At 40.4% G+C, this 25,485-nt stretch overlaps 1 protein-coding gene across 2 annotated transcripts in view; it reads right to left on the minus strand.

Annotated features, from left to right (window-relative positions):
• brip1 (BRCA1 interacting helicase 1) overlaps nt 1-25,485 on the minus strand; it is a 222,607-nt gene that overhangs the window by 48,408 nt on the left and 148,714 nt on the right. For both annotated transcript variants that reach the window (XM_048612789.1, XM_048612788.1), the window contains exons 15-16: nt 23,689-23,848; nt 18,846-18,967 (exon numbers count right to left, since the gene is read on the minus strand). In XM_048612789.1, coding sequence (XP_048468746.1) covers nt 18,846-18,967; nt 23,689-23,848 — 282 coding nt within the window. The remainder of the gene's footprint in view (nt 1-18,845; nt 18,968-23,688; nt 23,849-25,485) is intronic.

Genomic DNA, 25,485 nt, shown 5'->3' on the forward strand with positions numbered 1-25,485 from the left:
TCTCAGCTTCAGATGAGATGCCATGACTTATAAGTTAAAAATCAAATTTTAAAAGGTGCAGTTAGAATGCTGTTTAGGTTACTGTAATGTAAAGCATTCTTTTGGGTGGTTCAGTGGTTAGCACTGCTGCCTCACAGCACTAGGGACCCAGGTTCAATTCTACCCTCCGGCAACTGTCTCTGTGGAGTTTGCATATTCTCCCCTTGTCTGCGTGGGTTTCCACCAGGGGCTCCAGTTTCCTCCAAAGATGTGCAGTTGTGATCGATTAGCCACGCTGAAATGCCCATAGGGTCCAGGGATGTGCAGGCTAGGTGGATTAGCCATGAGAAATACAAGGCGATATAGTAGGGAGGTGGGTTTTGCTCTTCAGAGGGCCAATGTGGACTCAAAGGGCTGAATGGCCTGCTTCCACACTGTAGGGATTCTATGATTTTATAAGCTGTTTCCATAGCTCATCAGAGATAGTAGGAACTGCAGATGCTGGAGAATCTGAGACAACAAGGTGCAGGGCTGGATGAGCACAGCAGGCCAAGCAGCATCATAGGAGCAGAGAGGCTGACGTTTCGGGCCTCCACCTATCCCCTCCTCCCACCTCAAGCCGCACCTCCATCTCCTACCGACCAACCTCATCCCGCCCCCTTGACCTGTCCGTCCTCCCTGGACTGACCTATCCCCTTCCTAACTCCCTACCTACACTCACCTTTACTGGCTCCATCCCCGCCTCTTCGACCTGTTTGTTTCCTCTCCACCTATCCTCTCCTCTATCCCTCTTCTATCCGCCTCCCACTCTCTCCCTATTTATTTCAAAACCCCCTTCCCCTCCCCCTTTTCTGATAAAGGGTCTAGGCCCGAAACGTCAGCCTCTCTGCTCCTATGATGCTGCTTGGCCTGCTGTGTTCATCCAGCCCTGCACCTTGTTGTCCATAGCTCATCGTATTGGAATATTTGACTGTGTAGGCCACAAAAGATACAAACTTGCTCAATATCAAAGAATATTCATTTACGAGAAGTAAACATATAAAAAGTGTATTTTAGCAAATATAAGATGTGATTTAGAGGCAAACATGACCAGCTGACAATCAGCAGAAACCTCCAAAACTGAAAAACCAAGTAAGACAGCCCTCAAGTGTGGCATGTTGGCACTTGAGGAAATGCAAAAAGTTATCACAGTGTAATAACATGACGAAAGTCAGGAATGAGAGAAATTATCTCAGCCCAACAATTCCTATCCCTCCTGTGTATATGGGCCTTGGAAGGGATACAGTATAGATTCATCATCCTTCTAGCAGTGCTTAAAGGGTCTGTAAAAGATTGCATAAACTTAGCTTTTATTTCCTTGTGATTAGAGCTTTGAAAGAGTGATCAAAAATACTTATTTCTTCTGGCGGGGGAACTAAGGACAAGAAGGCATTATTTTCAAATTAGAGGCAGGTCATTTAGGAATGAAATTAGGAAGCAATTGCTCCACACATCGGCTAGGGGAAACCTGGAACTCACTCACCAAAAAGTGGTTGTTGCTGGGTTTGATCAGATTGCATTTGACCAAAACTCAACACCACTCTATAACTTCCTGCCCATTGTATTCCAATTCCTTTGAGATAAAGGCAACTGCCCTGAAAAAATAGTACAATAAGGGAGCTGTTCTACATCTATATACCTGAGTGATTTCTGACCCTGTGCAAAACCAAAAGAAACAGCAATTGATAGGTATAGGTGCTGAAACAGAAGAAGACAAAAAGCGTCCCATTTAAACATAACACACTTAGACAACTTTTGATTTTAAAGGGTTCACTGATGAGAATTGCTCTTCTGCATACAGGAATGGACATCTTCAATTAGCCTTTGAAACACCCAATGAGGTGTGAATCAAAATCTCAACCAAATAACAAGGTAGTGAAGGGAAACCAACATTTCCAAAATGAAACCAATATCTTTAAAAAAAATCATTGATAAATCTGTACTTCCAGGATTACATATGGCAGTGGAATCCACATTTTAGGCCAAGGATTAGCACAGTCAGTAATACCAAGGACAAAATGATTCAAAAGATAAATCTTACGTCAGATTCTGAATAATTAACATCAATCTGAAATCAAATTCTACATTAAACCAATAATTTTCTTACTTTGGAATGTGATCCATTATCACTTCTTCAAAAGAAATCAAATAACAAAAAGTAACCAAATTAGGTTTGTTGGCAGTCTAAACAGTGAAAGTGGTGTAAATAGCATATAAAAATAAAGCATTGGTTAACTTCTCGAAATCAAATAGCACTTAGAAAGGATCTTCAACAAAAATTATATTGGCATAAAGCTGAAGAAATAACATCATGAGAATGTCTACTTCAGTTCCTCACTCAGCATTGAACTATAGTAGAGTATAGGAGACCTCACAGAATAACAAGGTTAGGAACCCTATTCTTTGCAGTGTTAAAAGCCGAATAAAAGATTTATTCCTTTAAACTTAACTGATAATATTATACTAGGCCTGATCTAAAAAGATCATTGAAAGAACTGCAGATGTTGTAAATCAGGAACAAAAACAAAGTTGCTGGAAAAGCTCAGCAGGCCTGGCAGCATCTGTGAAGGATAAAACAGAGTTAACGTTTCGGTTCTGAGGAAGGGTCACCGGACCCGAAATGTTAATTTTGTTTTTTCCTTCACAGATGCTGCCAGACCTGCTGAGCTTTTCCAGCAACTTTGTTTTGGGTCAAGAAGATTTCAACTTGTTTGTTAGTTTAAAGGAGTTCTTGAGCAGTTTAGAAGCATCTCACTACATAAGCATGCCCATTTTGTTGACTTGTAATTTGAATTTAGGAATTCTGCTACTATCCTCTCTGATCAACTCCTGTAGGTTATGATATAATCTCCCACATAGCTCACGTTATTATGGCTGTATAAATCAGGAAAAGTTGATTTAATTCTTGGTCTATACTATAGTAAGCAAATTCAGGCAGAATAATACAAGAATGCCACAGGTAGGCTTGCTTTGGGACAGAAAAAAACTGAGACCGGATTCCTGTTTCCAATCATTGTACAACAACCGCTGATGCAATAGTTGGATGAAGAGATGATCAAAGTCAACTATGATGCCTCCATAATTTAATAACTTGTCAACACAATGTCCAAGTTTACACATGTAGAATGTCACAATGCATCCAGTGTGTGCAGAAAAATAAGCAGCAAAAAACTAATGATGTTAGGGCAGAGGTGGGCATAAAATTTGAAAATTAAAATGCAGTACAGTCATTATTCTAAAAGGTAAAGTTTGAAAAATTATACTAGAAAGTTTTTTGTACAAGATTTTAAAACGAGTCAGCATGAAATTGTAGTTTGTGAATTGAAAATGGAATAGAATGGACAAACTGAGCAAAAAATTAAAATAAACTTCAAATAAATCTTCACAATTTAGACATTACTTTTATTATCATGAACAGTATTCAGGCAGTTGTCATTAAAAGCAGAGAAGAACTGCAGTAGTTATATGAAGTTTTGCTCTGACTAAAACAGAAAAAGAGGCTCTAGAGATTTTGGGCAAAAAATTCTTTAAAGTACGCAACATTGGCTATTTTATGTGTAGTAATATATGGTATAACAATAAAAATGGTATATTTATTTGCTCAAATCTTATGCAAACATCAGCTATTTTTATTTGTTGATAAATGAATGTATGTGAAATCACAAAGTACAGTGAATAAGATTCGTAAATTACAGCCACAAATAGCCACATGGGAATATGGTGCATTGGCAATAAAGGAAACATGAAAAGTAGTGCTTAATATTTACAAATATAAAGTGTTCAGAAAAAATCAGAGAATATAAACTGTCAGAACAGTACAAGGAAGGGAAGTAAAAGGAAGGGTAGCAGTACTGATTGAGGAAACTAGTGCAGTGTTGGAAAGGTAGGATGTTTTTGAGGAAACAAAAACAGAATCCACTTGGTTAGTGTTGAGAAACAGAAAGAATATGATCATGTTGCCAGAGATTTTCTGTAGGGGTCTGAACAGTGAGAGAGAGAGATTGAGGAGCATCTCTGCAGCAAAGCTACAAAAATGTGCAAGAATCATAGAGTGAGGTTTATATTGGGTATATTAATTATCAAAATATCAATGAGGATAGTGTTAGAGTAAACTAACGACAAGGAATTTCCAAAATGCATTCAGGACAACTTTTGTGACCAGAATGTTCTTGGTCCAACTAAGAAAGAGGCATTGGAGAAGCATCTGATACTGGAGAATGAATTGGGCCACATGGATCAAGCGTCTCTGGGGAAACAATTAAGTTAGAGTGATCATTGCATCATAACTTTTAAATTATTAACAGAGAACAGAAAGGGACAACATAGACTAGGTGGCCATCGACAAGTTGGACCAAAGGGTCTGTTTCCGTCCTCTTTGTTATTACATGCCTTTGGAGCAGGTTGGATTTGTACCCAGACCTCTCGGTTCAGGGGTAGGACACTTCTGCTGTGCCACAAAAGGCCTCCCCCACCGTCCAACTTGCTGCTATCAAACCTATTTTTCTGATCAACCTGTTCAGAGATGTTATTACACACCACTGGAGCAGGTGGATCTTGAACCCAGGCTTCCTGGTCCAGGGGTAGGGATGCTACCACTGCAACACAAAAGCCCGTTTTTGCTGCCATCAAAAACTGCATCTGTACATCCCCCTCAGCTGCAAATTGTCTGTAACTCAAACTTCAATTACTGCTTGCCTGGTCAGTTGTTTATATGATTACTGAAATGGGTATCAAGTTACTTGCTTTCAAAATATACAGCTACCCTTTCAAACACTGGTTTTAAAACAGCCCTTTCTCATTTCACTCCATAGTTTACAAAAAAATGCTGAAAATAAAAAAAAATTCAAGGTCCTCACATGATAGAGAACATTGAACAGCTAAAAGTTTTGTGGATTTTACATATGTATGTAAAAAAGCATTCGACAAGTACCACTAAAAGACTGGCTAGCAAAATTGAGGCTCACGGAAAAAGAAAGTTAGTGAATAAAATAAGTTGACTTCAGGATGGAAGACAGTGAGTCATGGCATGGTTGGTTGTTTTTCATTAGGCAGTGATGTAAACAGGCTCAGTGTGAGGACTTTCTTTGATGTATATAGACAACTTGAGTACTGGTATGCAGGAAAACTTCAAATATTTCAATGATTCCAAACTTGGAGGTGTGGCAGATTACGATGATGATACTAATTGAATGCAACAATGTATAGACAGCCTACTAGAATGGATACACAAGTGGAAGGCGGAATTTCATACAGGGAAGTGTGAGGGCGAAGCAATACAGAGTTAATAGAACAGTTTTAAAGAATGTGATGCGACATTATAATCATACATCAACCATGGCACAAATCCATACCATAGCAGCAAGGACATTAAGTGCAATATAATCAACTTTGGGGAATCTGACACTAAAAGTGGGACTGAAGAAAGCTCTTGACAATGCGAATTCAAACAGAAGAGAAACTGCCTGACATCAAACACAATTGCTGCAAAACGGTCCTGAACTATGTCAGCTAAAGAACAATACATGACAATGATGAACAAGACATCTGATGTTAAAATTGTCTATCTTGACATCAAGCCAGGCACAAGTTGCAAAGTGTCAAAGCAAATTATGGTTACTATACTGTTAGTAACAATGATAGAAAGGTATTGAAAGCCTACGAGTATTAACCTTTTGTAAAGGGTTTGTTGAACTTGGCATTCGAAAAATTAAGTTTGCACAAATATATTTAGGCATCTCAGTGCAACTCAGGCAATCAGCTCAATAATAAATGCCAGCTAGATACTGGATAGAGTAATTCATGCAGTTTTTAGGTCTTACACTTGTCAAATGTGCAACATTGACTGCATTTACAAAAATGCATCACTGTAATTTCTTTAAAATGAAAGACAAACTAAAAATTCTGCACGTCAGCAATGAGTAGCATACTTTGCCCCCAAAACAAAAATATTAAAAATTGTTCACTTGCAACAAACTGCACGTCCAAATCATGTGTGACCACATGCACTGATTTCATATTTGAACTCCAGAAGATACACACAAGTTAAGTTTCATTGAAATTACTTCAAGCATAAAGATTACACTTAGTACAAAGCAGAGGTAGTTATTAAAGCATTGTTAAATTCATAATGGCTTATAGTCACAAATTAGAAAACCAGGGAGATGATTTAGCTCTAATTTGAGTAATGAGTGAGATTCTAAATGCTGATTTGCAGACGCGCTGCAATACTGTTACTGAACGTCAACATAATTAAGTATACATATTGAATATCTGACAAGTCAGCAGTTCTTGGACAGCTGTGGCTCCCAGTTAAAAAAGCCATGAACTGTCAATATGATCAATTTCTTACAGTCAGAAACAAAGGTTTGAGCAGTAGATGGGCTGAGGTAAGGTTGGAAGTATGTGTTCTTTGCAATGGCAGCTCAACCTGTTGTGGGAACAAGCACAGAAAGTGTGAGGCTGAACAAGCTGCCAGTTTGAATATTCCATTAGTTGCTCAGCTGAAAGACTGGATCCTCAGAGCTCATAGCAAATAGTCATACATCTAAATGCGAGAACATCATACAGTTCTTAAAGTATCTATCATGTACTCACAGAAGTGTAAATGAAATTGTGGAGGAATATATGCACAGTGATACATGCTACTTAACAGGAATGTAGAACATCATGCAAATAATACCTATTACTTGGCCATCAGTATTGGAACCACAAGTAACAGTGAGTTTAAACACTGACGCAAATTTTCCAATGAAATTTATTACCAAGTGATAGCTATGTTGGTGCCAATATTCAAGCAATAAGTTTTTTGATTTTAATACAATGGAGAAAAGTGAATTCAGATGCAATACAAAGTTGTAATGATCTCCAGATGTGCATCGTTTCCTCCCAAATGGATCACAGTACGTGCTAATAAAGCGTCCAGAATAGAAATAGACGATATAAACTATTGCAACATCTCAGCACACAGAGATTAGCAATCCCACTTCATTACCCAAACTCAAAGAAGGAAATAATACACTATAAAAGACCACCTTGCAGTATTAAATATGATGTCGGTTAAAGAAGCCTCTCCATCTCAAGAGGTTGGTATTGACAATACCCAACAACCACATTTTCCCCTTCCATGGGGTACAGAACTCTGGATTGGATAACCGGGAGTATGCACCACACACAAATCAGAAATGTGGTGCACAGAAATATAAAGTACACCATTTGGAAGAATAAGATGAATTTAGTGAAAGCATATCCCAAGAATTCACTTGGTATGGATATGAATAAAAATGCAGTAGAGGAATGATTGGTACCCATGAAAACTACAAATGCACCTCCCACTACACAAATATAGTCCCATTGGTGAACACTTCGAAAAATTTGCACAAAAGAACACCTTTGTATTTAAAGGAAGGGAGCAAGCAGCAAGGGGCACCTGCAATTAAATGCAGGCACAAAACTGAAGCAAACTGTGAAATTCACTTCAAAACTGGACTGAAATTCAATCAAACTAGACAAATACATTTTTTGGTTAATATATCACATCAATGGCGGCGTTAGAGAAGAAGCATTTGAATAATACGAAATCATAAAGCTTTCTAGATTATGGAGAAAAAAAGCATTCACAACTCATTTGATTGAGAATACGCAAGAGAAAGCACGTTCCATCTTTCATCTACCGTCACTCAGGTTCTAAATAATTTATGGTTAACTTACTTGAAAACAAAAGCATTAAAAATGTAACAAAGGTACTGTACACATAACCAAGCATTTTTTGCAACTGCGGATTAGAATTGCAGACATACTCAGATAAAGATTCATATATCTCTCAAATGACTCAAGTAGTTCCCTGATGATCTTGGTTACAGAACAACCAGTGCAGCATTGGGGAAACATTTAGTCGTGAAAGAAGTGTGCCAGTGAAAATACTGCTATTTTTGAGGTCAACAAGAGAAAACTGCATGTCCATTGTATTTCTGTTAATGTAGAAGAATGGGCTGGATGCTCCTTTCAATGAGAAACCTGTGCAGAACGCCATTCAAACATTCTCTGAACGATGTTACTTTGACTTCTGTTAGCTCCTTCAGCTTTTTTTTTTATTTATTCTTTTTGTGGGATGGGGGCATCACTGACTGGCCAGCATTTATTGCCCATCCCTAGCTGCCCTTGAGAAGGTGGCGGTGAGCTGCCTTCTTGAACTGCTGCAGTTCACCTGCTATGGGTTGACCCACAATGCCATTAGGGAGGCAATTCCAGGATTTTGACTCAGTGACAGTAAAGGAATGGCAATATATTTCCAAGTCAGGATGGTGAGTGGCTTGGAGGGGAACTTGAAGGTGATGGTGTTCCCATATATCTGCTGCTGTTGTTCTTCTAGATAGAAGTGGTCACAGGTTTGGAACGTGCTGTCTGAGGTTCTTCGGTGAATTTCTGCAGTGCATCTTGTACACACTGCCGCTACTGAGCATCAAGTAGTGGAGGGAGTGGGTGCTTATGGATGCAGTGCCAATCAAGCAGGCTGCTTTGTCCTGGATGGTGTCAAGCTTCGAGTGTTGTTGCAGTGCACTCATCCAGGCAAGTGGGGACTATTCCATCACATTCCTGACCTATGCCTTGTAGATGATGGCTTTCGGGAGTCAGGAGGTGAGTTATTCGCCGCAGTATTCCTAGGTCTGACCCGCTCTTGTAGCCACTGCATGTGGTGAGTCCAGTTGAATTTCTGATCAATGATAACTCTCACAATGTGGATAGTGGGGGATTCAGAGATGGTAATACCATTGAATGTCAAGGGGTGTTGGTTAGATTGTCTCTTATTAGTGATGGTCATAGTCTGGCATTTGTGTGGCACGAATGTTACTTGCCACTTGTCAGCCTAAGTCTGGATATTGTCCAGATTTTGTTGCATTTGGACACAGATTCAGTGTCTGAAGAGTACAAATGGTGCTGAACATTGTGCAAACATCTCATTTCGGACCTTATGATGGAGGGAAGCTCACTGATGAAGCAGCTGAAGATGGTTGGACTTAAGACACTACCCTGAGAAACTCCTACAGAAAGGTCCTGGAGCTGACATGACTGACCTTCAACAACCACGACCATCTTCTTATGTGTTAGGTATGACTCTAACCACCGTAGAGTTTGCTTCCTGATACCCACTGATTCCAGTTTTGCTAGGGCTCTTTGATGTCACACTTGTTCAAATGAAGCTTTGATGTCAAGGACTGTCACTCTCACCTCAGCTCCGGAATTCAGCTCTTTTGTCCACGTTTGAACCAAGGCTGTAATGAGGTCAGGAGCTGAGTGGCCCTGACGGAACCCAAACTGGGAATCACTGAGCAGGTTATTGCTGAGCAGCTGCTGCTTGATAGCACTGTTGATGGCACCTTCCATTACTTTATTGATGATCAAGAGTAGACTGATGGAGTGGTAATTAGGTGGTAATTCAGCTCATTTTTTCTTTATTTGTTCATAGAATGTGGGGTTTGCCATCACCAGTTGCCCAGAAGGCAGTTAGGAGTCAACCACATCGCTACAGGTCTGGGTTCATATCTACGCCAGACCAAGCATGTTTGATGGATTTTCTTCTCTAAAGGGCATTACTGAAACAGATGAGTTTTCACAGCAATTGACAGTTGTTCTATCTTCTTATTACAGATTTTTATTGAGTTCAAAATTAACCATCTGCCAGGATGGGATTTGAAGCCATGTCTCCAGGGCGTTCGCCTGAATTTCTGGATTATCAGTTCAGTAACGAGTGAGAAACCATGTTGGTTGATTGGAAATTGGATTTTGATTGATTAAGGCTTTGCCATGAAGAATGCAGCAGGGGACCAGTCCCAAAGCTTTTGTCTAAATTCAAAAAAGGCATGTTGACGCTGATTGGTCAAGATGTACCATGAAGAATGCACCAAGGAAAAGTGTTCCCCAAGTTTTGCTTTAATTGAAAAGTTGCATTATCTCACAACATAAACATTAGATGTGATTCTGCAATTAGGCAGTACTTACTGAACAAACCTGAATGTGCCAAAAAGTACACTCAAAATCAATTTAAGACTATCAGTCAACCTCTCACAATATAGCTCATCCCTGCTTGCCAGAAGGTGCATATATTTGTACGCATGACCCAGTCCTCTACAGACAAAAGCAATTTGACCAGGTGCTGCAACTTTTCAATTAAACAATAGCTTAGGCACACTGACTTATAGTGACTTTGTCATTTTTTGAATTTAAACAAAGTTTGGGGTAACTGTTGCTTGGTTCATTCTCTGTAGCAATATCTCAATTAATCAGAGTTGTTCCTTTTGAAGTCTGGCACTCTTGCATCTGCCTTGAACAGTGCAAGATGAAATTATTTGACAGCATGTCTTTTTTATGCAATAGTTTATTGGGACACAGGCCAACATTTTGAATTCTGACTGATTAATCCGTTCGCAGCCCAACAGTACTGAGGCCAGCTCCAGTACCTACAGCGCTATTCTAGCTGAAACCACGAAGATCATAGAATGACATTCAGTCCCCAACAATTATAACATTAGAAAATGAAGGCCACATTGAGCAGGAATATATTTTCATCAATGTGTGCAAAATTTTACTGATCAGATTTTTACTGAGATGTATAAAGAGTCTGTAAATCCAAGTGCCTGTCGTATAGCTGTCACAATATTTTCTCGGAACCATTCAACTGTGACTACGTAAAGGTAAGGTACAGGTAACTTGCAGTGAATAGCAGTACATCATATGGCATTTCAACAAACACAAAACGTCATGCATCAAGAAACCATGGTGCAAATCTACCCTGGTCTCATCCACTCATCTCAATCCCAGTTGCTACTGGGGTTTCTGAACAAGTGACATGATTAAAATCTAATGCAACCAAAACTCTCTTATGAACAGCAAATTCAATCTACTGCCAGTCAAGTAGAAGTGAAAAAAATCAAACAGCTTCCCTGGAGGTACATCACTGCTATATGCTTCATGCCACTGTGTCTAAGGTGAACTATAAGTGTCAATCATTATTAAGAATCCCCAAGGTGACAGTTCCACTTTTCAAACCCTACGCACAGTTTGATCGAAAGTAAAATCTTAAAGGTCAATGCGACTTGCTGAGGACTTGATAAACAAAAAAAAAAAGGTGGACTGCTCTTCCATTTTTACAGACGTATTACTTACAATCCAAAAAACAGGGAGAAAAAGGTACAAGTTTTAATCTGATATTCAGAAGATATTCTACAGTTCCATCCACAGACAAGGACTTCCTGGTTTCTATACCCAAACAACAATGAAGGCTACAATTCCTATTTAATCCACGGTAAAAACAATAGTTCAAACAATTAAAAAGTCAAGATAAAATAATCCAAATATTCCTTCTAACTGATCTGATTCAGTAGCTTTGCCTTTCATTACAAAAGAACCAAGTGCTGCAATTCTTGCTAGAGAACCAAAATCTCCAAGTAAGAATTATGATCTAAGTAAAGGAAGTGTATTTATGGAGATTGATTCGGAAGAGGAAGAAGTTTACAATAGAGTTGAGCTTGATAAATTACTTGGAGGGCTTTACACAAAGAAAGGAAAATGTTAGTGTGAATCAGCTGATAGCACGCATTTCTCTCAGAGTAAAGAAGGCATAGGCTCAAGCTGCACTCCAGTACTTGAACACAAAATCTAGGCCAAGAGCTGCATTGCACTGTGGGAACTGCGGTCCACTACAGGAACCATTTATTCAAGGCTCTGACTCACTGCACAAATGCAAAAGATGTGACAGTTTGAGATAAAGAAGAACAGGATGTCCCAGATTGTTTTCATCTGACATGAAGCTTGTTTGTTTTTCCTAATCAACCTGCTCAGAGATGTTATTACACACCTCTAGAGCATACGGGACTTGAACCCCAGCCTTCTAGTCCAGAGGCAGAGACAGTACCTCTGTGCTAAGAGAACCAGTCTCAACAGGAAACCCCACTTCCTTGCCTTAAAAGGGAAACAGATGAAGCATTGAATTGATCATTTAATTGTCAATATAAATAAAGAGGGAACAGCTGGGACTTGGGGAGAGCGCTCACAGACTTTTATTTAGTCAAAAAATTCCCTGTCCAGGAGAGGCCCTGTGTCATTGTTTCTAATTCATCTATGAGCTATGGGGATTTTAACTGGTCCATTGTGCAGTTTTATGGGATCATCCTTCATGCAAAATAATTCTTGCATTTGCTGGAATAAGAAAAGTCCCACATAAGAGGTTATTGTGCAAGATTAAAGCGCTTGGGATTTGGGGAGGTGTATTGAGATGGATATTGGCAGAGAGGAAATAAACAGTAGGAATTAATGGGTCTTTTTCAAGTTGGCAGGCAGTATCCAATGGCGTGCCACAGGCATCGGTGCTGGGTACCCAGCTACTCACAGTACATACTAACGATTAGGATGAGGGAACAAAGTGTAACGTCTCAAAGTTTGCAGATGATACCAAGTTGGCTGTGAGGGTGAACTGTGACGAGGATGCAGAGATCCTTCAGCATGAGCTGGACAAGTTCTGTGAGTGGGCAAATCAATGGCAGATGCAGCATAATTTGGATAAATGTGGGGTTATTAACATTGGAAGCAAAAACAGGGTGGCAGATTGCGACCTGAATGGCTGTAAATTGGGGCAGAGGAGTGTGCAGCGGGACCTGGGTGTCCTTGAACACTAGTTGTTGAAGGTAAGCATGCAGGTGCTGCAGGCAGTAAAGAAGGCAAGTGGTACGTTGGCCTTCATTGCGAGAGGTTGAGTACAGGAGCAGGGATGTGTTGTTGCAGTTATTCAGAGCCTTGGTAGAATACTGTGTGCAGTTTTGGTCTCCTTTTCTGAGGAAGGATGCTCTTTCTCTCGAGGCAGTGTACTAAAAGTTTAGCAGGCTGATTCCCCAGTGATAGCGGGACTGACATATGAGAAGAGAGTGACTAGGTTAGGATTGTTTTTGCTGGAGTTCAGACAAATGAGGGGGGATCTTAGAGGCTTATAAAATTCTAACAGGACGAGACAGAGTAGATGTAGAGAGGATATTCCCGATAGTGGATGTGTCCAGAACGAGGGGTTACAGTCTGAGGATTCAGGGTAGACCATTTAGGATGGAGATGAGGAGACATTTCTTCACTCAAAGAGTGGTGAGCCTGTGGAGTTCATTACCACAGGAGTAATTGATGCCAAAACATTGAACGTATTCAAGAGGCGTACTAGATACAGCACTTGCGGCAAATGGGATCAAAGGTTATGGGAAGAAAGCAGGATTAGGCTAATGAGAAAGTGAGGAGGCATGGGATTCAGGGAAATTTGGCTGTCTGGATACAGAGTTGGCTGTCCAATAGAAGACAGAGGGTGGTAGTAAATGGAAAGTATTCAGTCTGGACCTCGATGACCAGTGGTGCTCCACAGGGACCTGTTCTGGGACCTCTACTCTTTGTTATCTTTATAAATGACTTGGATGAGGAAGTGGAAGGGTGGGTTAGTAAGTTTGCCAATAACACGAAAGTTGGCGGAGTTGTGGATAGTGTGGAGGGCTGTTGTAGGTTGCAACGGGACATTGACAGGATGCAGAGCTGGGCAAAGAGGTGGCAGATGGAATTCAATCCAGAAAAGTGTGAAGTGATTCATTTTGGAAGGTTGAATTTGAATGCAGAATACAGGGTTAGTGGCAGGATTCTTGGCAGTGTGGAGGAACAGAGGGATCTTGGGGTCCATGTCCTTAGATCCCTCAAAGTTGCCACACAAGTTGATAGGGTTGTTAAGAAGGCGTATGGTGTGTTGGCTTTCATTGGCAGGGGGATTGAGTTTAAGAGCCGTGAGGTTATGCTACAGCTCTATAAAACCCTAGTTAGACCACACTTGGAATATTGTGTTCAGTTCTGGTCACCTCATTATAGGAAGGATGTGGAAGCTTTAGAGAGGGTGCAGAGGAGATTTACCAGGATGCTGCCTGGACTGGAGGGCAGGTCTTATGAGGAAAGGTTGAGGGAGCTAGGGCTTTAGTTATTGGAGCAAAGAAGGATGACACGTGACTTGATAGAGTGGATAGTCAGAGACTTTTTCCCAGGGCAGAAATGACTATTATGAGGAGGCATAATCTTAAGGTGACTAGAGGAATGTACAGGGGAGATGTCAGAGGTAAGTTCTTTACAGAGTGAGGTGGGTGCGTGGAATGTGCTGCCGGCAGTGGTAGTGGAGTCAGATACATCAGGGACATTTAAGCAACTCCTGGTTAGGCACATGGATGATAGTAAAATGTAGGGTACGCATGATCTTAGAGTAGGATAAGAGATTGGCACAACATCGTGGGCCGAAGGGCCTGTACTGTGCTGTACTGTTATATGTTCTGAGTTGGATGATCAGCCATGATTGTGAAAAATGGCAGAGCAGGCTCAAACGGCCAAATGGTTTCCTCCTGCTTCTGCGTTTCTATGTTTACAATATACAAGTATAGACTGTGAAGCACTTCGAGACATCCAAGGTCATAAAAGAGTACATTTAAATGCAATTTTAGTTTACTCTATCAATTACAAAAAAAGGATGGAAATCATCTGCAAGAAATGTAAGCCATTCTTAATTCCAAAGGCTCACATCCTCTAACAAGAAACCGTGTGAACTCTAGAGGACAGTTTAGTTTAATTTTCTATCATTCGGAAAACATTAGGTAGGTATTTCTGTGGAATTAAGGGTACAATTATTCAGTAACAGTAGTGACTATATTATATTCAGGCAAATTACCACAGTGCAAGACTGCAAATCCTGTGCTCTTTTTGAACAAAACATTCTTATTTTTGAGAAAAGTTAGCAAAATGTAATAGCATTCAGTACAGCTTAGGAGGAAGCATGGCGGTTTATGGTTGGCTTACCCTTGCTTCTAATTTGTACCTGTACATGTTAGCACACCACAGTGAAGAAAATCATAGATGGAAAGTAACACTGCCTGATACATTTAAAAACAGATAAACGTACTTGATACAATTAAGAAATCTGGATATTTTATGGCTAGGTGAGCTATGCACGTGCTGCTGCACCTAGCCGAAATGAGAAAGCAAATCTCAGCCACTGAAACAACAAACTATTACATCTGCCACATCTTCAAGTTAGGGAGGAAGTTAAGAAACCTAAAGGGAATTTTCAAAATTGCATATTATCTTGTTGTCCCTCCTTATATTGTCCACTCACAGGCAGGAGAAGATGACAGAGGATCTGGCTGAACTTTGATGGTTTCCATAGAGAATAAGAGAAAATTGAATTAAGTACAGATAATTACCACCTGTGAAACCACATACAGCATGAGTCCCCCAGCTTCAGAAGGGGAATGTGGGAGAACATCAAGGAGAAAATGCATACAAATATGTAATGAATTAGTGGTATACACAAAAAAAAAACGTTTTGTGAAATAAATACAGCTGAATTTAGACTGTAAGATAAAAACGGAAAATGTTGAAAACATTAAGCAAATGGGGGCATTTGTGTAGAGAGAACAGAATGTAATGTTAACTATGTTTTCCCCCCCAAGTTCTGATGAACAGTCATTAATCTGAAACAGTAGCTCTGTTCTCTCCTCACAAATGCTGCCAAAAATCCACAAACAGGACTGTCTGGGCAGACCCATTGTTTCAGCTTGTTCATGCTCCACAGAACTCATCTCTTCCTACCTTGAGTCAGCCTTCTCCCCCCGGTCCAATCCCTGCCTACATATATCCATGATTCCTTTGATGCCTTACATTGGTTTCAAAACTTCCAGTTTACCGGTTCCAGCCACCTCCTCTTTAGCATGGATGTGCAATCCCTTTACATGTCCATTCCCCACCAGGAGGGTCTTAGGGCTCTCCGCTTCTTCCTGGAGCAAAGACCTGAACCATCCCCACCCACCATCACCCTCCTCCGCTTGGCTGAGCTTGTCCTCACCCTCAACAACTTCTCTTTCAGCTCCTCTCATTTTCTTCAGGTAAGAGGGGTTGCCATGGGTACCCGCATGGGCCCTACAAATGCCTGTCTCTTCATGGGGTACGTGGAACATTCCTTGTTCCAGTCCTATTCCGGCCCCCACTCACAACTCTTTCTCCGATACATCAATAATATCGTCGGTGCTGCTTCCCTCTCTCGTCTGGAATTGGAAATTTTCATCAATCTCGCCTCCAATTTCCACCCTGCCATTACGTTCACCTTGTCTATCTCTGACTCCTCCCTTCCCTTCCTCAACATTTCTGCTTCCATTTCTGGGGATGGACTGGCCACTAATATCCACTACAAACCCACTGACTCCCACAGCTATCTGGACTATACATCCTCACACCCTGCTTCCTGTAAAGACTCCATCCCATTCTCTCAGTTCCTCCGTCTCCGTCGCATATGCTCAGATGAGGCCAACTTTGACAAGCGAGCCTCCGAAATGTCCACCTTCTTCCTCAACCAAGGATTCCCCACCTCCGTTGTCGACAGGGCCCTCAATCAGGTCTGACCCATCTCCCGCACTTCTGCCCTCACCCCTTTTCTTTCCTCCTTGCAACAGCAATAGGGTTCCCCTTATCCTCCCCTACCAACCCACCAGCACCCACATCCAGAAGATCATCAGACGCCATTTCCGCCACCTCCAGCGAGATGCCACCACCAGACACATATTCCTGTCTCCTCCCTTGTCCGCCTTCCGCAGGGACCGTTCCCTCCGGGACACCCTGGTCCACACCGCCTTCACCTCCAACACATCCCCACAGTCCTACGGCACCTTTCCCTGCAACCGGCGAAGGTGCAACACCAGCCCATTTACCTCCTCCCTCCCCAGTATCCAAGGGCCAAATATACTTTCCAGATGAAGCAACAGAATCTGGTCTATTGCATTCGCTGCTCACAATGTGGTCTCCTCTACACTGGGGAAACGAAGCGTAGACTTGGCGACCGCTTCACAAAACATCTACGTTCTGCTCGCAAAAAGCACCCTGAACTACCTGTTGCCTGCCACTTTAATGTACCACCCTGCTCCCTGGCTAATATCTCGGTCTCTGGCTTGCTGCAGTGTTCCAGCAAGGCCCAACACAAACTGGAGGAACAACACCTCATTTTCCACTTAAGGATACTACAGCCCTCCGGGCTCAATATTGAGTTCAATAATTTTAGGGCCTAAACTCTCCCTTGTCCCAGCCCCGTACCCCACACACCAGGCCTTGTTACCTGCCATTACACACCCCCTGCTGTTAGTCACTAACAGTCCCCTTTAACAACTATTCACCCTCCCAGCCTGATCGTTAGCAACTCCTTTCTCTGTCCAACTGTCTTTCTCTCTCTTTAGGCTCTATCCTATTGTTTACTCCCTACCCCACCCACCTCCCTATTTTCTGCATATAAACTGACGTTTTCCCAGCCACCATCATTTCTGAGGAAGGGTCACCGAACCCGAAACGTTAACTCTTTTTTTCCTTCACAGATACTGCCAGACCTGATGAACTTTTCCAGCAACTTTGTTTTTGTTGCTGCCTGACTTGCTGAGTATTTCCAACATTTTGTTTTTATTTCAGATATGCAGTACCCTGCTTTTTGATTAGAATATAAGATATTTATTTTGTAAGACAGGTGGTATGTAAGAGGCACAAAAACTTTTCTCATTAGACTTTGCCACATTGTATAAAAGAATCTAGGGCTCTAACAAAAATATTTCATGCTTTCACAAATCAATGGAATAATGGGAAGTATCTGGAGTGGAAGAACGCTCAGTGAACAACTCAAGTTAAGGTGATCTGAGAGGCAGACACAAATACACAGCAGTGAATTCGGCATGATATTTACTCATTGTTGTCATTTACTTACGGGTTATTGGAGATGTGAAAAGTGGAAATAAGCCTGAAAATATGTAGAAAAGAAGTGAAATGTCTTGGCCTTTTAATGTCTGTGCCTCATTTACAATAGGTCATTTTTTGACTACCCTCCATATATCCTACTGTAATAGGTTTCTGTATAATAACATTTATCAACTAATTCCTCAATCCTATTAGATCCTTAAAAACTTTGTGGAACAAACAATGAACATTTTCTCCAAGTAATTCTGAACATAGCTGTAGCAAATTTCAGCCAATCTGATCATTTTGCAGAGGATGTTACCGAAACTGGAGGGTTTGAGTTATAAGGAGAGGCTGGATAGGCTGGGACATTTTTTCCCTGAAGCGTAGGAAGTTGAGGGGTGATCTTAGAGAGGTTTGTAAGATCATGAGGGACATAGATAAAGTGAATAGCAGAAGTCTTCTCCGTAGGGTAGGGTGCATTCAAATCTAGAGGGCATAGGTTTAAGGTGAGTGGGGAAAAGATTTAAAAGGGACCTGAGGGGCAACTTCTTTATACAGAGGGTGGTGAGTATATGGAATGAACTCCCAAAGGAAGTGGTAAATGCCGATACAGTTGCAACATTTAAAAGACAGTTGGATATGTATATGAATGGGAAAGGTTTACAAGTATATGGGCCAGAAGCCTGGTCAACATGGACAAGTTGGACCAAAGGGTCTGTTTCCGTGTATATTACTCTAACTGTCCTGCCATTTCTTATATAAATCACTAGATATTACTCTGGAAGGCTATAAAAAAAAAACAAGTGAAGTTTTTAGTTGGATATACTGTTGACCAGTTTTCTTTTTAAACGATAAATTAGTTTAGTATTACATTTCTGCCAGCAGACTACGGGGACAAAGTGTGGCACAGATGTGTTGCTCCACAAGCTGCACAATAACACAGGCGCTTCAACTAAACATTTTTAATGTGATCCTGCAGGCATTTTCATTCTACCTTATATGTTTTTATGGGTTATTTTGCAAGTGGAAAGGTTTCAGCAGCCCATCCTTTCTTAGTTTTAATTACTTGCCTGGAGGTCTTTGACATTTGGAAAAGGAATGCCTATTGTAACCACGGCACGGGCATTATCATCAGTGAAATCAAGTCCTTCACTGACTTTTCCCCTGCAAACAGCTACCAAGAGAGCTCCACCTAAGAACAAAAACAGAAAGAAAAATCAAGGCACTGCACCAAAAGGACAGTTAAAAGGGTAAAGATAAATCAGCTTGCAAAAGATTACTAGCCATAGATATGTAAACATTTTGAGCTGGGCTAAAAGGTCCAGCAAACATCAGTCATTTCAGTGTATCATATATGCAGCTTAGTCTGTAGTGGCTTTGGTCATTACAGCACATTCCGTTTATGTTCACAAATGGGCAGCTCAAGAATTTGCGCAAGTCTTTTTTCAGAATTCACCTTATGCAGCCACAATATGTATTTGTGCAGGCAAGTCTTATTGCTGCACATGTGCGAACTATTCAGGATAATTAATAAGATGAATGTATTGGGTCTAATCGGAACAGAAGGTAAGGCACTGGATGTTTCACAGAATGCTGGGCTACAAATAAGAGATGTTTTAAGATGGCAACGTCTTTGGCTGTCCTTTGAACTTAAAGTAAAACAAATTACCCTGGAAAATGGAGAGGTTGTGAAGCAACATTGAATGCAACTCACCAACAAGTCAGATAATGACTATCACTGAGACTGCGGGACCTGGTTAACATAAAAACATAGGAACACAAGAAGGCCATTTACCTTTTGAGCCTGCTCCATCCCTTAATATGATCATGGCTAACTGAACACTTCAACGCCTTTTACCCACATTAACCCCTTAATCCCTTATTCCATTGCTAATAAAAAAAAATCAACCTCTACTTTAAATATACTCAAAGACTGAGCTTCCACAGCCATCTGCAATAGAAAATTCCAAAGATTCACAACTGTCTGAGTCAAAAGATTTCTCTTCATCTTGGTCCTAAATGGCATATCACAGTTAGAGAATCGGATTATAACAATTGAAGAAATTACACAATTCAGGAGCTAACACCAAGACAGACTAACAAAAAATGAAGCCAGAGGGATCCAACACACCCTGCTTCTATGGACTCTCTAAGGTACACACGCCAGGGGTCCGCCTCAGACCTATTGTCTCACTACCAGGTACACCAATATATAGACTAGCCAAAGAACTACAACAGAAACTGAAATACTTAGTAAACAACACTACCCACTCCATCCAGTCCTCCCAAGAATTCCTCAACATCACCAGGGGCACCAGAATAGAAGAGGACGAGATAATGATATCCTTCTACATAACAGCACTATTTACATCCATAAACACTGACCTAGCCAAAGAGACAATTGCCACACTGCTGGATGAATCAGGAAGGCAAACACCTCACAGCACCAACAGCATCAACAAGGACAGCACCCTGAAACTTCTGGATCTGTACCTTACAACCCACTTCACCTTCAATGCCCATATATTCAAACAAATCAACAGAACATCAAATGTATTCCAGATATCAGGGTTGATTGCAGACGCGGTGATGCAAAGGTTACAACGGACAATGCTCCCAACTATATAACCCAAACTCTGGGTCCGCTATTTAGATGATACCTTCGTGATTAACAAATGCACAAGACTAGAAGAAACTCAATGACACATAAACAATATCCTCATCGGAATAAAATTCACAAAAGAAGAAGGGAACAATAACTGACTCCCCTTCCTGAATGTAATGGTGGAATGCAAGAACAACAGGGAACTCCAGACCAGCGTACACAGAAAGACCACACATATGGACCAGATACTTAATTACACCAGCAACCACCCCAACACCCATAAATGGAGCTGCATCAGGACATTGTTCAAATGAGCCATAACACACTGCAGCGACCTGGAATTATGCACAGCAGAACAGGAGCACTTATACTGAGTTTTTAAAAGAAATGGATACCCAAAAAGCACAATCCACCATTACCTCCGCGACAGACCACAACAAGAAGACACAATACGGACAGACACACACCAGTCACCCTACCGTACATCAGATACATATCAGAGATGGCCACAAAACTACTCAGACCCCCAGGTATCAGGGTAGCCCACAAACCAACAACCAACAACCAACCTGCAACGGCGACTGATGAACGTATAGGATCCCATACCCACAACCAACAAAACTAACATAATATACAAAATACCATGCAAGGACTGTGAGAAACATTACATAGGCCAAGCTGGAAGAAAACTCACAATAAGGATGCAGGAACACCAGCTAGCCATCAAGAGACACGACCAGTTCTCACTGGTCTCAATACAAAGAAGGATACGAATTCGCCTGGGACAACACATTCATAATAGGACAAGCCAAACAGACATGTCAAGGAATTCCTGGAGGTTGGCATTCCAACCGGAATTCCATTAACAAACAGATTGAACTGGATCTGATAGACAAACCACTGAAAAACAGAACCGAAGTGATGCCAACCACTCCCAGCAAACAAACGCATATAAAAAACAAGGAGGACAGAAGACCAATGCTTCCTGGAGGTACACTGATGATGTTACCTAGCAGGGTGACGCAACGTCTGTAATCAAACACACCTGCTCGGCGAACAAGTCTACAATCTCATCCACAACCTGAGCTACAAATCTTCTCAAAAACTTTGGGCATATCACGTCCTTTACATTGTTCCCCCAGATCTAGATTCTCTGAACCCAGACAGCTTTCTCATGCAGGAAACCAGAGCACCGGCTGAAACACACGCAGACATGGGGAGAACATGCAAACTACGCACAGAAAGTCACCTAACACTGGAATTGAACCAGATCCCTGGTGCTGTGGGGCAGCAGATCTAACCACTGAGCTTTTGTGCATGTTAGCTGTTTACACTGAATGAGCAACTGTGAAGTTGATAGGATTAAAGTGCTGAAGGCCATTAATGGGCTCTATATTTGTCATTTTCATCGACACCCATTAAAAATGGATTCAGATGCACAGAATGGCCTCCAGTACCTCATACAACACCACAGGAAAACTCTTCTAATCTTTTAATATGCGTGGTATATTTGGGGTTCTTCTAACAAACAACTGGGCCCCATTTATCAATGGGGAGTTTCATACCTTTATGAAGACAAAGGGGGTGAGGCACATCCACATGGCACCCTACCATCTGTCCTCAAGGTCTGGCTGAGTGGGCAGTCCAGGTATTTAAAAGTTGTATGCAAAAGCAAGCTGCTTGTACATTTCCTCTTGATAGGACAATGCCACACATGACAATGGGAGTACCCTGATGGAACTATTGACAGGCTGACATATTTGGACTAGGCTTAGCCTGACATTCCCAAAATTGGGCAGTAAGGTTAAATTAAAATAAGAAACCCAGAAAAGGGCTAAAATGGGCATAGGTTGGACAATATAAAACAAACATAAAGAAAACAATGCAATATGGCATTTAGGGGGCTCTTGTGTTGCAGTGGTAGTGTCCTTAACCCCCCAATCCAGGGGTAGGGATGGTACCACGGTGCCACAAGAGGGCCAATGCCATATTTCATTCCTGGACACAAAATGAGAGGCACCTGATTTCACTTTGTGGAGACTTACAGGGTTCCCAAGCAGACAGATTACAAAAAACTGTAGACACAGAGAAAGAGAGAGAGGAGTGAGGGAGTCTTGAAGAGAATCAGGAAGAGCAGACACTGTGGTCAGAAGAGGAAAAAAAGAATATTTTTCTCGATCAGCTACCAGACAGAATGGGGTGGTAAGACATTTTCCAGTCGAAGAGACAGAAATCTGTAGAAATTTAAAGACACTGGAAAATGTATTCCGTCACAACCAAAGAAGCAACCAGTGGAATGAGTATGCTGAAGGTAAATAATCTTCAATGATCATTGCTTGTTACCATGTAGCAAATCAAGGAGAAGTGAGTGATTCAAAGGTGTGCCTAAAATGAAACTGTTTCCTGTAAAGACTATCATTCCACAGTGCGTGTGCTGCATAAAGTATGTGGATCTGGATTATTTATGTGTGTTCATACACTAACAAAGGATGACTTTGCTGTAGTTTAGAATACTTGCTGCTTATGAAGTAATGTTTAATTAATGTTGCTTTTGAAAATCTCAAAACTTGAAATAATTTAAGTTATTAAGTTGGTCACTAAGAATTCAACTTTTAAAAACAATTAATAGTTTCTACATGGATCAAAGCAGTTGTCATTAGAACTAGAATTAGCTCTGGTTCTACTCAATAATGAATACAGGTATTTTAATAAAATGAAACAGGACACCAGTACAGACATTATTAAATCAACCATGCCTGGGGCAGGTGGGATATGAACCTTCTGGCCCAGAGCTCCAAATAATGAATATATCACTAAATGTAGATTTCCTCACATCCATAAATGATTTAATAGATAATATTTCTTAGTTAAATTCTACAGTCATAGAGTCATACAGCATGGAAACAGACCTTTTGGCCATACTTGTTCATGCCAACCAGATTTCCTAAACTAAACTAGTCCCACTTGTCTGTGTTTGACCCATATCCCTTTAAACCTTTCCAATCCATGTACCAGTTCAAATGTATTTTACATGTTGTAACTGTACTCACCTCAATTAATATACATGATTTCTTGCATCATATTAACTTTTGTTTTGAAAATGATTTTAACATGGAGTTGCTTATATACCTCTGATTGTGCTCTACCAAACTTAATGTTGACACTGTCTGAAAATGCCTCACTTCAGGTTATGAATGCAAGTCCTAATTTGACTTTTAATTCACATAGACCATTTGTTTTTCAGTGCAAATATTGAAATGTAAATATTTTTGTAGATTATAATGACTGATATTTTCTCAACGGTGTACCTTTGCTTTCTTTATCCTTTATGACCTTATAGTAGAACTGCATCAATGTATCAAAGTCACTTTTGTCACCCCCTTTTGGCTCAACAATAATGGCTTTGATCTCCTCCAGTTTTTCCCATAAACCTGTGAGCATCCAACGATTCTGCAGCTTGTCCAGCATCTGCAAACAGGAGGAAAACATTGTTTAAGGAGGGTTGAAAATCTCAAAATCAAGTTAATGAATTTCATTTCCAAAGAATTATTCACCTCAAAATCTCATAAAATATTGACAGGGAATGAAGACTCGTATAGTATTCTTATTAATTTGAATGAAATAGCAATTAATTATTTAGATCAGAAGATGCAAACATCCTTCAGTTTTTCAAGTAGTACATTCAATCTTTATTATTTCATTCATAATTTCTTTCCTTCACATTTAAAATAGAAACTGCCAATACAAGACTGTTACAGTGTAATTATCCACATTTGCCATTGGTGAATGGCAGAGTATTTATCAATTAGTGGATATAATTCTGGGGGATAAGTTTACACAGGCAGCTTTCATTAGAATATAGACGTGGGAATTTATTACAGAACCAGCTGACAGAATGTGTATTCAATGATTATAGGTTAGCATGGGAAGCATTTCCAAAATATTCAAAAGAGTTTATGTTTTTGAAACTTGGGTGCTGTGGGGTTTATTTAGCTGTGTAAAAACATATCATCCTGTTAACATGAAAATTGGTTATCATGAGTTAAAGAAAAGTAGCTTTTAGATTCTAAACCCAGTTTTCCAGATGCCAGCCTTGCTTTATTATTGCAGGTAAAAGCTTACATTCAATTGATAATGTTCATTCCATCAATTGGCTAGGAAATCTAACGTTTACATACTTACTGTTAGCAATAATTCCCTAAAGTATTCTCCATTTACCAACATGGAAAGTGCTTGCACTTTATGGTTTCACTCATGCAAAATTCCAATTAGCAGGTTGTACATATTTTCAATGACTGAAAAGTCAAAAATTTAAATGTCAATATTGAGTAACCCCCAAAGGATTTAACACCAACTGGGCCCAACAACAATGTACTGTGGTTGCATTATTATTTCTCCTGAGGAATGCTAAGTACAGATATTCAGCTGTGTTACTGTCTAAAGCACATGGTTTCACAATTATTAAAATCATTAGTAAGGTACAAATAAGACTTGTCTCAACTATGTCAAATTCATAAACAGTAACTTTTTTTTTTAAAAAATCACCTTGATGTTGAATATACATTAAGGAATGTGAACACGAATGAGGGAAACAAAGAATGCCCGACTTCAAAAAAACCTTAGCTGAAATTCCCAAGACCTTTTATCACCAAGAACTGAACATAAATAAAAGGAACACAAATGAAAACTACATTATTTCACTTTCAAACACTACTACTTTTGGACACAGATTTTAAATTATAAGATAGGAAAAATAGGAATGAAAGATAAATGAAGAGATATTGAAAGAACATAAAATTAGAAATAATAGTCAGAAAATGGGGAAAAGACCCAACAGTTAATGTTTTCTTTTATTCATTCATGGGATGTAGGTGTCATTGGCCAGGCCAGCATTTATTACCCATCCCTGTGTCAACGACTTTGCTGTGCATCTGGAGTCATGTGTAGGCCAGACCAGGTAAGGACTGCAGATTCCTCCCCTAAACAGCATTAATAAACCAGATAGGATTTACTGGCAATCCACAATGATCATCATGGTCAGCATTAGACTCCTAATTCCAGATATGTATTGAACTCTATTTCTACTATCTGCCATGGCAGGATTT

This window comes from Rhincodon typus, chromosome 26 (genome assembly GCF_021869965.1).
Source record: "Rhincodon typus isolate 14 chromosome 26, sRhiTyp1.1, whole genome shotgun sequence".
In the NCBI taxonomy this organism is placed as follows: domain Eukaryota; kingdom Metazoa; phylum Chordata; class Chondrichthyes; order Orectolobiformes; family Rhincodontidae; genus Rhincodon; species Rhincodon typus.